The following is a 15803-nucleotide window of genomic DNA, read 5'->3' on the forward strand; positions in this document are numbered from 1 at the left end:
TTCCCTTTGTCCCTTCAGTCAAACCCCCTGGAAGATTAGAGCATCTCCCCCCTGCCCTGTCCATCATCACACCCAGGAACCGGCCCTCCCCAGGTTCACCACTTCCTAAGGGCTAAACCTGGAGGGTGACCCAGTGGTACCGTCTGTCCCGGAGACTTCTCTGTCCCTGTCCCCACAGTCCTTGCTACTCTTCTCCCTTTTTACTCTCCCCCGACCCCGAGCACAGTCTCCACCCCGCAGCTTCAGATCAAGCGTGTGTATCCAGCTGTCTCCTGGACACCCCCATCCCCCATGCACCCCAGGTTCAGCTCAGCATCTTTGCTCCCCAAGCCTCGTCTCAGCGATGCCCTACCTCCCACCCAGACCCCCAAGCCAGCCTCCTGGAGTAACCCGGCGGCCTCCTCCCCACTTCCCTGGATGTTACCCCTCGCTCTGTCCCTACTGTCTCTCCTGGACGCCACCACCTTTTGCCTCCACGTTGTCCCTTGTTCTCTCTGCGGCCAGAGGGATGCTGCCCTCTGACCTCAGGAAGCCATCCTCTGCAGCCCAGGGGTACCTCTCTGGTTTGGGGTCTGCAGCTTCCGCCACAGCCCAGCCCCAGCCCCGAGAGGGCATTTAACAGCACTGAGCAGTCACAGCTTGCAAGATGCCACCCCGTGCACGGGCACAGATGCGCCGGAGATGCTGGGAGCCCACGTGTAGACTCTCAACACCGCTGGACGCCACGGGGAAGGGGCACCCAGACAGCTCATTCCTCCCACCCACCATCCCCACCCGTTCTTTCCAGACACCCGGCAAGGGCCCTGCTTCTCCGAGGTGCTGCAGGCCACGTGCCAGGCTCAGTCCAGTGGCGGCGAGGCGGTCACCAGGGCCGAGTGCTGTTGCGGGGGTGGCCGCGGCTGGGGCCCCCACTGCGAGCTCTGTCCCCTGCCCAGCACTGCCGCCCACAAGGAGCTGTGCCCCCACGGCTCGGGCTACACCGCCGACGGCCGAGGTGGGTGGCGATCTGTTCATGATTGTGTGTCTGTGCTCCAGCCAGTGTTAGAGTACGTGAGCCAGTGTGTGCATCTCTGTGCTGGCAGGTGTGTGGACCAGCGTGAACCAGAGCCTGTTGGTCGCTCTGCGTGTGTGCGTGAACTTGGGTGGGATAGGGGAGCAGGTGTGTGAGCCAGCGTGTGTGCGTGTGTCCTTTGTTCTGTGTGTGCAGGCTCATTAGTGAGCGCATGACTGGTGTGCAATGCTTGTGCGTCCATCTCTGCTTCCATGTATGTGGACGGGGTGCCCTGAGAAGGTGTCGCTGATGAGGCTGTGGTGTGGGTGTGTCCCCACCACGGGGATTCTCAGCGTCCAGCGGAAGGAGTTTCATTCGCCTCAGGGTGGGGTCCACAGGGGCCAGGCCGCCAGCTCTGGGGTGCCGGGAGGGGAAGCAGAGGCTGGCCTTGCCTCCCGGGAGAGGGCTGGTGGGCCCAAGGGAGGCGGCATGCCCTGGTGACCCAGGGGGGACGGCCCCAGCCGAGCCCTGCTTGTCCTCAGACGTGGATGAGTGCCGCGTGCTCGCTCACCTGTGCCCCCATGGCGAGTGCATCAATAACCTTGGCTCCTTCCGCTGCCACTGCCGGTCTGGGTACGCGCCTGACACCACTGCCACAGCCTGCGTGGGTGAGCCCCCTGCCCCACCCCGTGAGCCTCTCCGTGCAGCGCCTGGCACACACTCCCGTGAGAAAACCGAGACCAGAGGCAAAGCATCCTTGTTTCTTCCCTCCACCCCCAGCCCATGTGGACCACTTTCCTCCTGTTATCTGGTGCATCCTAAGTTTTTCAGTCACGTTGTGCAGCAGGTGTTCATCTAAGTCAGGGTCGGCAAATTCCTGCCCAAGGGCTGAGTCCAGCCCTCCGCTTATTTTTGTTAATAAAGTTTTATTGGCACACGGCCACGCCTATTTGTTTCCTTACCCTCTGTGGCTGTTTTCCTGCTACAGAGGCAGGGTTGAGTGGCTGGGATTGAGACTGTCTGGTCCGCCAAGCCAAATATATTTACTCTCTGGCTTTTTACAGAAAACAAACAAACAAACAAAAAAACAGTTCCTTGTGTAAGCCCACAGATTCTGAATAGCTGGGGTCCGGGAAGGAGGCCTCAGCAGGGTGGGGGTGGGGACCCCAGCCCCTGAGCCCCCAGGAATGTCTGACTGACCCTCCTGAGTGCTGCGTCCCCTCTAGATGTGGACGAGTGCAGCCAGGTCCCCACGCCATGTCCCTTCCTCTGCAAAAACACCAAGGGCAGCTTCCTGTGCGCCTGCCCCCGAGGCTACCTGCTGGAGGAGAATGGCAGGATCTGCAGAGGTGACGTCCCTCTCTCCCCACCTATGCACCATGGGGCTCTGTCCCTGTCCCCCACAGGGGCATCTCACACCCTCCCACTGCATGGGGTCGGGTGCCGTCTCCAGGGTGTCTCCCCTGGGAAGCCCCAAGTCCCGGCGGGCCCTGCCCTGAGCCCGCTGGGACCCTGTGTGCTGCAGACGTGGATGAGTGCTCCTCCAGGCAGCACAACTGCCAGTTCTTCTGCGTCAACACCATCGGTGCCTTCACCTGCCGCTGTCCCCCTGGCTTCACCCAGCGCCACCAGGCCTGCTTTGGTGAGTCCCCTTCGGCCCTCGCAGCTGGTGCTTGGCCCCAGCCTTCACCAAATAAGTGGCAAATGCACAGTGTGTGCCAGACATCAGGGACACAGGGGTGATTAGAACAAAGCCCTTGCTCTGTCGCTGCTTACGTCCTGGTGGCAACTGGGACGTCAGTCTCCTTCCTTGCCTTAGGGACCTGGGAGACCACCCTCAGGAGTCTCTCTGACCTTGGCCCAGGACACCTACCCTCACCCTTGACCTGCCGAGTCTCTCTGCAGAGGGCCTCCCCAGGGTGCCCCCAAAAGCCAAGGGGGTCACGCAATCCAACTGTCACTTCTTAGTGTCTTGTGACCTGGGAGAACCAGACCTCCCCCAAGGGCTGAACCTAGACACGGGTGGCTTCTTTCAGGCTCCCACGAATCCACTCAGCCAACACCTACCAGGCAGTGCTCTAGACCAGAGCTCAGCAGACTCCAGCCCCCAGGTCAAGCCCGGCCCCCTGCTTGCTTTTGTCAATAAAGTTTTATTGGCACACAGCCATGCCCATTCATTTACGTATTGTCTGTGGCTGCATTTGCTACAACAGCAGAGCCAAGTAATTGCAACAGAGTAAAAAATATTTCCTACCTGGCCCTTTACGGAAGCAGTTTGCCTCGTCCTGTTCTAGACCCTGAGGGCACAGCAATTGAACACAAGGGTCAAGCTTGCTGCCTCATGAACCATCCCTTCTGCCAGGCAATGACTAGAAACAAACATAACAGCTTACCACTGTAGCGTGTTAGAAGGTGATGTGGGACATGAAAGAAAGAAAAAGTAGAAAGCAGGGGAAGGCAATCAGGAGGGCTACAATATAATTCTATTTTTTAAGTGAGATATAATTGACGTGTAACATATTACTTTTAAGTGTACAACATAATGACTCGATATTTATGTATATTGCGAAGTGATCACCACAGTAAGTCTAGTTAACATCCATCATCACATAGTTACAAAATTTTTTTCTTGTGATGAGAACACTTAATATATACTCTCTTAGCAACTTTGAAACATACAGTACAGTATTATTTTTTTTTCATTAACAGATTTTTTAATTTAATTTTTATTTTATATTGGGGTATAGTTGATTTACAATGTTGTGTTAGTTTCAGGTGTACAGCAAAGTGAATCAGGAATACATAGACACATACTTATTCTTTTTCAGATTCTTTTCCCATATAGGGTTATTACAGAATATTGAGTGGAGTTCCCTGTGCTATACAGTAGGTCTTCATTGATTATCTATTTTTGTGTGTGTATATGTTAATCCCAAACTCCTAATTCATCCCTCCCCCTCACCTTTCCCCTTTGGTAACCATAAATTAGTTTTCTAAGTCTGTGAGTCTATTTCTGTTTTGTAAATGAGTTCATTTGTATCATCTTTTTAGATTCCACATATAAGTGATATCATATAATATCTGTCATTCTCTGACTTACTTTGCTTAGTATGATAATCTCTAGGTCCATCCATATTGCTGCAAATGGCATTATCTCATTCAATGCAGTATTATTTATTTATTTATTTATTTATGGCTGTATTGGGTCTTCCTTGCTGTGCACAGGCTTTCTCTAGTTGCAGCGAGCAGGGGCTACTCGTTGTTGCGGTGCACGGGCTTCTCACTGTGGTGGCTTCTCTTTTGTGGAGCACAGGCTCTAGGCGCGCCAGCTTCAGTAGTTGTGGCATGCGGGCTCAGTAGTTGTGGCTCCTGGGCTCTAGAGCTCAGGCTCAGTGGTTGTGGTGCACGGGCTTAGTTGCTCCGTGGCATGTGGGGTCTTCCCAGACCAGGGCTCGAACCCAGTGTCCCCTGCATTGGCAGGCGGATTCTTAACCACTGCGCCACCAGGGAAGCCCTCAATGCAGTATTATTAACCGCAGTCACCATGCTGTACATTACATCCCATGACTTATTTATTTTATAACTGGAAGTTTGTACCTTTGACCACCTTCTTCCCTTGCAATCACCTCCCAGACCCTCCTCTGGCAACCACAAGTCTGTTCTCTGTATCCGTGAGCTTGGCTTTCTTGTTTTGTTTTTAGATTCCACATATAAGTGGGATCACACGGCATTTGTCTTTCTCTGTCTGACTGATTTCCTCTTAGCAAAATACCCACAAGGTCCAACCATGTTATCACAAGTGGCAGGATTGCCTTCTTTTTTATAGCTGAATAATATTCCACTGTACGTATATAACACATTTTCTTTATTCGTCCATGTTTGGGTACTTAGATTGTTCCCAGGTCTTGGCTATTCTGAATAATGCTGCAGTGAACATAGGGGTGCAGGTACCTTTTCAAGTTAGTGTTTTCATTTTCTTTGGATAAATACACCCAGAAGTGGAATTGCTAGATGGGCTGCAGGAAAAATGGCAAGCCTCACTGAAAGGGGAAAGATTTGAAGGAGGTGAAGGAGTGAGCCGTGTGCATATCTGTGGGAGGAGTGAGCATTCCTAGCCACGAAATGACTGGCATTTCTCCTTTTTCTGTACAGTCAAGTTATTTTCCCTCCTTCTTAAGGTGAGCACACTTACTATGGCATTTGTGTGTGTGCAGCTGTATGCGTGTGCACACAGGGGCTTAGAAGCCCCATGTCCCAATGCCTCTTGTACCCAAGAGAGATTCCAGGTTCCCACAGGGCTGTGCCTGGTGTCAAGAATCTCCATACTCAATAAAGAAGATGTGGGCTTCCCTGGTGGCGCAGTGGTTGAGAGTCCGCCTGCCGATGCAGGGGACACGGGTTCGTGCCCCGGTCCGGGAGGATCCCACATGCCGCGGAGCGGCTGGGCCCGTGAGCCATGGCTGCTGAGCCTGCGCGTCCGGAGCCTGTGCTCCACAACGGGAAAGGCCACAACGGTGAGAGGCCCGCATACCATAAAAAAAAAAAAAAGAAGAAGAAGATGTGGTATATATACAGTGGAATACTACTCAGTCATAAAAAAGTATGAAATAATGCTATTTGCAGCAACATGGATGGACCAAGAGATTACCATACTAAGTGAAGTAAGTCAGACAAAGACAAATACCATATGATATCACTTATATGTGGACTCTAAAATAGAACACAAATGAACTTATTTACAAAACAGAAATGAACTCACAGATATAGAGAACAGACCTGTGGTTGCCAAGGGGGAGGGGAGGGATGGAGTGGGAGTTTGGGACTAGCAGATACAAACTATTTTATGTAGAATGGATAAACAACAGGGTCCTACTGTATAGCGTAGTGAAGTATTGATATATTCAATATCACTCAATAAACCATAATGGAAAAGAATATATTTATGTATAACTGAATCACTTTTGTACACCAGAAACTAACACATCGTAAATCAACTATACTTCAATAAAATAAAATTTTAAAACTTAAAAAAAAATCTCCATAGTCAAGGAAGCCTAAATTAGGGTTCCCCCTAGAAATGTAGGGTTCATTCTCCATGACCCCAATCCCAATGCAATTTACCACCATGGACCATGACCACCATAGCAATGTTGCCTGATAACCAGGCCTGTCTTAGCTCAGGCTGCCATGACAAAATATCATAGACTGGGTGGCTTACAAAACAGACATTGCTCACAGTCTGGAGGCTCTAGGTCCAAGATTAACATGCTAACAGGGTCAGGTTCTGATGAGGGCCTCTTTCTGGCTTGCATACGGCCACCTTCCTCCTGTGTCCTCATGTGGTAGGGAGAGAACAAGAGTAAAGGTCTTTGGTGTCTCTTCTTATAAGGGCACCAATCCCATCAGGAGGGCCCCACCCTCATGACCTCTTCTAACCCTAATCACCTCCCAAAGGTCTCGCCTCCTCATACCATCACTCTGGGGGTTAGGGTTTTGGGAATTTGGCAGTGGTGGCATTGGGGGTGGGGCAGGGGGGACACACACATTCAATCCATAACTCTGGCTGACATCCCACAATTGTCAGGTTTCCATGAGGACAGAGTGCAACAGTTACCCCGGGTCATTTTCCCACAGAGAAGGACAAGGGGTTTTGTTAATCTTTTACTCTTAGGTTGAGCACTGTCCCAGTGCTTCATGTGATTAGGTTAATTTAATTCTCACAAAACACAATGAGGTAGATATTATCATCTCCATGCTACAGCTGACAAAACTGAGGCACAGAGAGACTAAGTCGGTTGCCCTACGTCACACAGCACTGAGGTGGTAGAGATGAGATTCAAAGTCCTATATGTGCGTGCTCTTAAGTGTTTGTGACAGTTCTGTGAAGTGGGAACTGTTATGGATCTCCTTTCACGGAGAGGGAAACTGAGGCCCAGAGAGGTTAAGATTTGCCTGGGGGACTTCCCTGGCTGTCCAGTGGTTGAGACTCCTCACTTCCAATGCCGGGGCTGTGTGTTCGATCCCTGGTCTGGGAACTAAGATCCCACAAGCTGCATGGTGCAGCCAAAAAATGTGTGTGTGTGTGTGTGTGTGTGTGTGTGTGTGTGTGTGTGTGTGTGTATGTAAAAGATTTGCCTGGAACAGTTGATCAGGTGGTAGGCCTGGTATCGTGGTGCCTGACATGAACCCCCTAACCAGCAGGTGGCCCTGCCCGTTCTATGTCCTCTGCAGACAATGACGAGTGCTTGGCCCAGCCTGGCCCGTGTGGCACCCGTGGACACTGCCACAATGCCCCAGGAAGCTTCAGCTGTGAGTGCTATCAAGGCTTCACCCTGGACAGCTCAGGCCATGGCTGCAAAGGTAGAACCGGGCTTTGGGTGGGGTCTAGGCCTTGGGGGTGGTCCTGAGGGCTGCCTGGCAAGCCTTCTGTCCTCTCGACATCTCACAGATGTGGATGAATGTGACGGGCCTCATCGCTGCCAGCACGGCTGCCAGAACGAGCTGGGGGGTTACCGCTGTGGCTGCCCCCAGGGCTTCACCCCACACTCCCAGTGGGGCCAGTGTGTGGGTGAGTAGTGGGGGCTGGGAGGAAGCCGACCCCCCACCAGAATCTGTCCAAAGTGGGCAACTGGGAACCACCCCCATGGCAGGATGTTGTGATAAGCACAAGTACCTCAAGGCCGATGGCCTGGTCTGGAAGGTAGTTAGTTCCCTGCTGCTGGGCAGGCTGGGGAGTTAAGGGTCTGCAGAGTCAGCCTGGCAAAGTGGTGGCCGTTTCTTAGGGAGTGATGGTCTGGAGGGCTCAGTGGAGATTCTGAGATAGTATCTGTGATCACTGGGAAAGGAGTGCTGGGATTGATTAGTGACGTCTGCCATGGGTGTGGCAACGGAAGTGGGTGCATGCATGCTGCATCTTTTGTCATAGCTGTTGCAGACGCCCTTGGTTTGGGGAACTAGCCTTCTGCCTTCCCTCCGACCTTGCCCACTGCACCCTTCTGTTTGCTGCTCCGGGGCCTCCCAATGACAGCCTCGTCCTCACCACCTCTCTTTGTTCCTCCTCTGCAGTCGGGCTTTCACTCTGTACCCATGTAGGGACCACTCTCCTGCATCCTCTCCATCACCTTTCCTCAGATTTCGCCTTCCACCTCCTCTGCTCTGGGCACCACTGCCTGCCCCTCCTGGACTCTCCACCCACAGCCTCTGTGACTCGGCTTTCCCCTCCCTCCCACTGCCTCGGCACTGCCTTCTCTCCCGCTCGTCCTCCTGCCCCTCCTGGTGGGTCCTCAGCTAAGTTCTCTGTCTTTTCCTCTGTCCCTCAGTATTTGTCCCCTGGGGACCCCGCAGACCATTGCCTCTGCTGCCAAGCCCTCTTTCTCAGCCTGCTCCACATTAGTTACTCATTCATTCCTTCGGCGATGGTTTGCCCAGGACCCATGGATACAGAAGTGAGCTGAGATCAGACTCCATCCCTGCCCTCCCATTGTCCAGTCTTCCGGGGGAGACGGGTTAATTAGGCCAGTGGTTCTCAACTGGGCACCGTTTTGAAGTGTCTTGGAGATATTTTTTTTTCTTTTTTTTTTTTGTGGTACGCGGGCCTCTCACTGTTGTGGCCTCTCCCGTTGCGGAGCACAGGCTGCAGACGCGCAGGCTCAGCGGCCATGGCTCACGGGCCCAGCCGCTCCGCGGCATGTGGGATCCTCCCGGATCGGGGCACGAACCCGTGTCCCCTGCATCGGCAGGCGGACTCTCGACCACTGTGCCACCAGGGAAGCCCTCTTGGAGATATTTTTGATGGTCACAACTGGGCACTGGGTGCTCCTGGAATTTAGTGGGTGGACACCAGGGATGCTGCTCAACGCCCTGCGGTGTGCAGGACGGCCGCCATCACAGAGAATGAAACGGCCCCTAACGAGGATAGTGCCGAGGTGGGGAAACCTTGTTCTAGACCATCCCACCGTTTAACATTCCTGGGAAGTTTTGAGCAATGCTTTAAAGCAGAATTACAGGATGGCGGGGGGTGCTGGGGGGCGGATAAAGGAGTGTAGGGGACAGCAGACCTAGTCCAGAGGCTCACCGGGAGCTTGATGGAGGTTTTGACGTTGGCCTTGGGCTCTGAAGGAGGAACCAGAGTTGCCACGTGGGCATGGGAGGGAGGCATGTGGAGGGATCTGGAGATGTGAAGGCTGTCCCCTGCCCCTCCCCCCGTCCTCCCCCTCCCCCTCTACAGACAAGAACGAGTGTGTCCTGTCACCCGCGGCCTGCGGCAGCGCCTCCTGCCACAACATGCTGGGCGGCTTCCGCTGCGTCTGCCCCTCCGGCTTTGACTTCAACCAGGCCCTCGGGGGCTGCCAGGACGTGGATGAGTGTGCGGGGCGGGGCGGCCCCTGTAGCTACAGCTGTGCCAACACCCCCGGTGGCTTCCTGTGCGGCTGCCCCCGAGGCTACTTCCGGGCTGGGCAAGGGTGAGGGGCTTGAGCGGGGTGGACACAGACACCCGAACCCTGGGAGTGCGCGCACGCACACACACACACACACACACACACACACACGGGCCTGTGCACACGTTCACGTACATACGTGTGCATGGAGAAATGGATGCAGGGGACTTCCCCGGTGGTCCAGTGGTTAAGACTCTGCGCTCCCACTGCAGGGGCCGTGGGTTTGATCCTGGTTGGGGAACTAAGATCCCACATGCTACACACACTGCATGGCCAAAACAGAAACCAACAAAAACAAAAACAAAACAAAAAAGAGATGGGTGCAGAGGCCCCGTGGCAGCTGTACCTGTGCAGACACGAGCTCACACCCCACGTGGAGTAATTGTCCTGTATGTGCTTAGTGCAGGATGCACGCCTCCCTGTAATACATGTGAGTGTGTGTGAGGCTCACACCTGTGCCAGCATGCCCGGGCACCCTCATTCATATATCCCAATGTGCACATGCGTGCAAGCACACGTCAGCATCCAGGGTGCACGCAGGCTCATACACGCATACGCCCCTGGGTACACTCAGGTATATCCTACACCCCTGCACGCATGCAGGTTCACACCTACACCCAGGAAAGCCAAGGGATGCACACACACACGTGTAGGCACGTGCAAATCCGCACTGGCACCTTGGTACACTCGTAGTTGCCCCCACGGGCAGAGTGGCTCCAAATGGAGTGTAGGGGATGGGAGGATGGTAGGAGAGGTCCCATCAGCCTGCCCTGAACACTTTCCCACCCCTGTCCTGGCTCAGGCACTGTGTCTCTGGCCTGGGCTTCAGCCCTGGACCTCAGGATGCCCCAGATGAGGAGCTGCTCTCACCTGAAGCCTGCTATGAATGCAAGATCAACAGCCAGCCCCCTCATGACCGGCCACGGCGCAGCCCCCGTGGGGACTATCAGGTGCCATGGGGAATGCACTGGGCATGGGGCACAGTGAGTGGCAGGGACAGCCAGGGAACCGGCCATGGGTAAGAGGACCAGGCTCCAGGTCACAGCTTGTCCCCTAAGTCATGGTGCCTTTCTGGGTCTTCGTGTAGTTCCTCAGCCTGAGGATTCCCCTTGGGGGCTCTCTGGGGGACACAGGCCCCCAAGCACCCCACCTTGCTCCAGATGAGAAGTCAGGCACCTCCCACACAGGCCCTGGGTGTGATGCTTCCCGTGGATCCCTTCCATGGAGCTTCAGTGCATGCAAGAAAAATGCCTTGGGCCCCCCAACCCTGCCTGCACCCTGGAACTTGTCACCTGTCACCTCCTGGCTGGCAGAGCCCTCCCTCAGAGCCCCTCTGGATTTAGCACCAATAGCGCTCAGAGCAGCTAGCTTAACCACTTCCATCATCCCCTTTCTTCAGACCCTCTGCACCTCTTTCCTGCACCCACAATGCTCCTGGAGCTATGCTCAGGCCTCCTGAGCCCTCCTTGTCTCTCCCCCACCCCACCCGCCATGCTCTCAAGAACAGCAGAGCAGCCCTGTGGTTTAGTCCCTCTGTCCCCTGGGACCACTCCAGCTATGACCCTGACCCCACCAGGTTGTGCAGGGAGGGCAGTTTTGTCACAAATTCAGCTTGCTTGTCCTACAGCTGAAAAGTCGTTGAGGCCATTGCTGCCTGGTCTTGCCACTATGCCCCAAAGAATATGAAAGCTAACCACTTATTAAGCACCTGCTGGGTACACGTGCTGCTCCAAGCATTCTGCATTCATTCACAACCTCTCAATGTTTACAACAGCCCTGGGAGGTGTAGGTACCACTATCATCCTCATTTTACAGATGGGGAATCTGACGCTCAGAGAGGTTAGGTCACATGCCCAAGTTACAGAACTAAAACCTGGCAGAGCAGGATGGCAGTCATCCCGGGCCCCTCTGCAGCCACCACCTTCTGAGGTCATTACTTTCTGTTATTTCAAGAAAAAAAAAATCACTGAGCACAGAAGCCATTACCCACATCTGGAACCAAACTCCTTCACTCCATAGATTTTACTGAACACCTACTCTGTGCTGGACTCATAGCGAACAAACAAGAAAATGGAGCAACAGTGAACAACACATAAAACACACAATAAAAAAAAAAGTCCCTGTCCCCATAGGACTGATATTCTAATAGAGAGACAGATAAGAAATATGTAAAACACATCATATTTTGTAACACATGATAAGTATGATACATGATAAATACTATGGGGAAAAAATGAAGGCAGAAGTGGGAAAGGAATGCTGGGTCTGAGAGGCTCTCAATATTAGATTATCTAAATATGAATGTTCCTTTGCTTTCCTTTTCCTTCTAGTTGTTTCCCCTTTCTGGGAAAAAGAGTGTGTACATATTATTCCCATTGTTACCGTTATTTTTGTAAGCATCACAGGTATAGGGCCCAGTGTCTGTCAGGTTTGCCACTATGTCACCAGCCCTTGCTACTCAGTAAGAGTGAGTGGAGAGGTTGTCAGGGCTCCTGGCATGGACACAAGCAGATCTGGGCAAAGGCAGGCAGGGTCCTGTGGCTTTGCCTGCAATACCCACGGATTGCCAGCAGGTGTCAGAGCACACGTCTGAGCAACAGTCCTGGTGAAGGGCTGGGAAACAAGAATAGTTTTCACTTTCCTGCAACAGCAAAACACTCCATCAGCATGTAAATTAGGCAGAACAAACAGCTCTGCCCAGAGCAAAGGAGAAGAAAGCACAGATAATCTCCTGTGGGATTGGATACATCACCCAGCCCCCGTCAGCCTGCCTTTGAGGTTTGCTGGCTTATTCAGGGCCCTGTCCGGCTGCCAGGATCAGGAAGCATTCTGAGGAGCTCAGATAAAGAGGAGTTTGTCATCTGCACACAGGGGGGGTCTCAGAGAGCGCAGATGCAGGAAGTGCAGCCAGCCTCCAGGAACCGGATAGCTACTGGGCAGCTCCTTTGTATGGCCCAGCAGGGTCTTGTGTTTCTCTCACTGTGTCTGGGGCTGGCTCGTGCTGCAAGGCCCTTGGTCATAATTCCAGCCACCCCAGACCACCTTTGAGTGACCTTGGGTGCTTTGGGGCCAGATGCCATCTGACTGCCTCCCAGTCTGGGTATCTGAGGGAAAATTCTCCATTTCCTCCACCAGGCTGGCAGGGATCGAACTAAGACCCCTCAGTTGAAACAAGGGGTCTGGAGTCAACCTGTGAAAAAGTTTCCTTTCCACCTGGGAACCAGCCTCCACCTCTATCCTCTACTATAGCCCAAGCTGACCATTGGCCTTATGGGTGGGGAGGGCTAGACAGGAGTCAAGGGCAGGGAGTGGTCTGTGTTTTCCTCCATTTTAGAGATTGCCTAAAATTCTCCTCTTGGCCCCCTACCCACCGCATTCTGATTTCTCCCAGCCCCTGCCATCATCCACCTGGTCTTTCTCCCCAGGCGAGCCTGGCCAGCCTTGATTCGGAGGCTCCGCTGACCTTGGGCCTGAACCTCTCCCACCTGAGCCGGGCCGAGCACATCCTAGAGCTGCGGCCGGCGCTGGAGGGTCTGGGGGGCCGCGTCCGCTACATCATTGCCCGTGGCAACGAGCAAGGTTTCTTCCGCATGCATCACCTCCGCGGCCTCAGCTCCCTGCAGCTGGGGCGTCGGAGGCCGGGGCCAGGAACCTACCAGCTGGAGGTGGTGAGCGTGGCTGGGGCCTGGGGCACCCAGCCTGAGGGGTGGCCGGCAGGCCGGGCCTTGCGGCTAAAGGTACAGCTGCAGCTGCTGTAGTCCAGAGGCACCCACGCCTCACACCTGGCCCCAGGCCCCTCCTGCAGCCCGCTTCCCAGACTCACCACCTGGGCACCACCCCCACCCCCCACCTCCTTCCACAGGATGTCACTCTGTTTGCTACACCCCTGCCCCCCCCACCCCCACCCCCGGGAGACCCTTGACAAGCCCAGGCGTCGATGGGCCCCAGGGTCGCTATGCGGTCCTCCTCTCCAGAGGCGGGAAATACTAGAGCTGGGAGAGATCAATCCCCGGCGGCAGTGGCTGACCAGGTGGAACCCCAAAACTCAGGAAGAGCGAAATGCTATCCTGTGACCTCAAGCGAGCCCAGCCTCTATCCGAGGGACCCCACCATTCGGTGTTTCCTGGAGACAGCAGGCAGCTGCTGTGGCGTGCCCCCTCCACTTCAACAGCCAGGGTCAAGGAGGGCCCTGGGTTTCACTGTATCTGGTCAGTCTCAGGCTTAAACTTCTGCACTGCACGGGGGCTCAGCCCTGGGGGTTGGCGGGACATGGGAACGGGTGGCTAGGGTGGGCCTAGGGCTCGTCCCTCCCAGCAGAAGGGCCCACGGGGCCCCAGCCAGGATTGCTGACATGCAGCCATGTTCACTCCCACGGGGAGCTGGGCTAGGGTTCTGAGGGTGCTTTTCTATCGGGAGCAGAGACAACAATAAAGTTATTTTGGGTTAAGTCTGTCCCTTGGCAGGTTCTGGCAGTAAGGAGACGCTGCCCTTGGCAGGGCCGGGCAAGGCTCACGTGGCAGGGTAGCAGGAGGCCCCAGGAGGGCAGCAGCTTTGGAAAGGATGCACTTCTGCCTAGGGTTCTGAAGAGGATGTGTGTACGGGAGAGGTGGGTGAAGACCATCCTGCACCTGGGGGTGGGGGACACCATCCCGGGGTGCAGGTAGGTTCTACCAACTTCACACCTGGGAGTTTGGCACAAAGCCAGGCTGCAAGTGGCAACCATTGGATCCCTTGTGGGTTCACCATTACTGATAATAATGGCTCATGATTTCTGACCCCATACTATGTACCAGGCACCATTCTAAGCATTGTACAATTACTGACCCATTCAGTCCTTGTGACTGAGTCCAAGCTCATACTACTCGCCACACGACAGGCCAGTAAATCGAGAGACGAGTTGTTGGGACAAGGAATAGCGACTTTATTCGGAAAGCCAGCAAACCGAGAAGGTGGTGGACTCGTGCCCCAAAGAACCATCTTGCCTGAGTTAGAATTCAGGCTTCTTTTATACTAAAAGGGGAGGGAGTAAAGTCAAACCAATTTCCTTGTTCTGGTCAGCTTCTGGAGGGGATGTGTTCATTTCTTCCTGCAGACATTCACAGGTGGGCCTGGCCTGGATGTTTCCTGTGAGCTAAACAAAGGTATTTTAGCTCAGCACTCATTACCTGGGAAGCAGGGTTCCTGGCCCAAGATGGGCCATTATGTATAATTTAAGCTTATAGGCAACATCCCTTTAGTGATTAACTTATAATAGAATATAAAAGTTCTTCCTGGGCTTCCCTGGTGGCGCAGTGGTTGAGAGTCCGCCTGCCGATGCAGGGGACACGGGTTCGTGTCCCGGTCCGGGAGGATCCCACATGCCGCGGAGTGGCTGGGCCTGTGAGCCATGGCCGCTGAGCCTGCGTGTCCGGATCCTGTGCTCCGCAACGGGAGAGGCCACAACAGCGAGAGGCCCGCGTACCGCAAAAAAAAAAAAAAAGAAAGAAAAGTTCTTCCTTATTACATCATCACTATGACCCCATGGAATAGATACTGTTATTCTCATCCCCATTTTACAGATCGGAAAACTGAGGCTCAGAGAGGTTAAATGACTTGGCCGAGGTGACACCAGATTACAGGTAGAAGAACCTGTTGGGCAGTGTCCTGGCTCCAGGTTGGACTGGATCTATTGAATTTGATGGCTGAGCTCAGTGGATGGGATACTCACTGTGTTAACATGCAGCTTGTGCGTGTGCTGTATGTCACAAACGGCAGTGTATTTAGTCCCCACAGACTTGTATGAGGCAGGCAGTGTTATCACCTCTGTTTCACAGCGGGGAAACCGAGGCTCAGAGAGTTTATGGCATCTGCTCTGGGTACCCATACAGTGTCGTGGGGCCTGGAAGTTCCTTTGAGTCTGCACCCTGGCCCCAGGCCCCAGTGCTCAGCACCCCAGGCTGAGAGCACAGATCCTGGGGTGGGAGGGGATCACGTGGGTTTCAACACAGGCTGGGGACTCGCACCCCACAATGAAAGGTGACAGAGACAGGAATGACGTCCCACCAATGGTTTATTTAAAAGTTACAGAGAAGCACATCCTGGGAGAGAACTGAAGCTTTGCAAAGACCCAGAGGGACACAGGCAGGTGTGTCCCTACAGCTAGGCAACTATAGTGATGGTTCTTTCCAAGAATCGTTGCCCAGGCAGGTGTGACTCTGGTGCCTGGAGTAGGCACGGGGCTTGAAATAACAGAGCTCCCTTGTTCCAGCTATCTGAGGAGCAGGAGGTAGCAGGGGTGACAGGGAGGGAACTGATGCAGCCTCAGGTGCGGGGACTGAGATTTGCCCTGAAGCACAGAGGGGCTGGGGCAGCTGAGGCTGCAGGGCGATAACTGT

At 54.1% G+C, this 15803-nt stretch overlaps 1 protein-coding gene across 1 annotated transcript in view; it reads left to right on the forward strand.

Moving 5' to 3' along the window:
- Nucleotides 1-13187, forward strand: part of FBN3 (fibrillin 3) — a gene marked incomplete at both ends in the record, with an annotated part of 60248 nt that extends 47061 nt beyond the window's left edge. Inside the window, 9 exons of the mRNA XM_082651488.1 lie at nt 788-994; nt 1534-1659; nt 2218-2340; nt 2517-2633; nt 7223-7351; nt 7440-7559; nt 9219-9453; nt 10232-10379; nt 12855-13187. Coding sequence (XP_082507614.1) covers nt 788-994; nt 1534-1659; nt 2218-2340; nt 2517-2633; nt 7223-7351; nt 7440-7559; nt 9219-9453; nt 10232-10379; nt 12855-13187 — 1538 coding nt within the window. The remainder of the gene's footprint in view (nt 1-787; nt 995-1533; nt 1660-2217; nt 2341-2516; nt 2634-7222; nt 7352-7439; nt 7560-9218; nt 9454-10231; nt 10380-12854) is intronic.
- Between the last annotated feature and the right edge of the window lie 2616 nt (nt 13188-15803).

The sequence above is a fragment of the Grampus griseus genome (genome assembly GCF_964374135.1).
Source record: "Grampus griseus genome assembly, chromosome: 3".
NCBI lineage: Eukaryota > Metazoa > Chordata > Mammalia > Artiodactyla > Delphinidae > Grampus > Grampus griseus.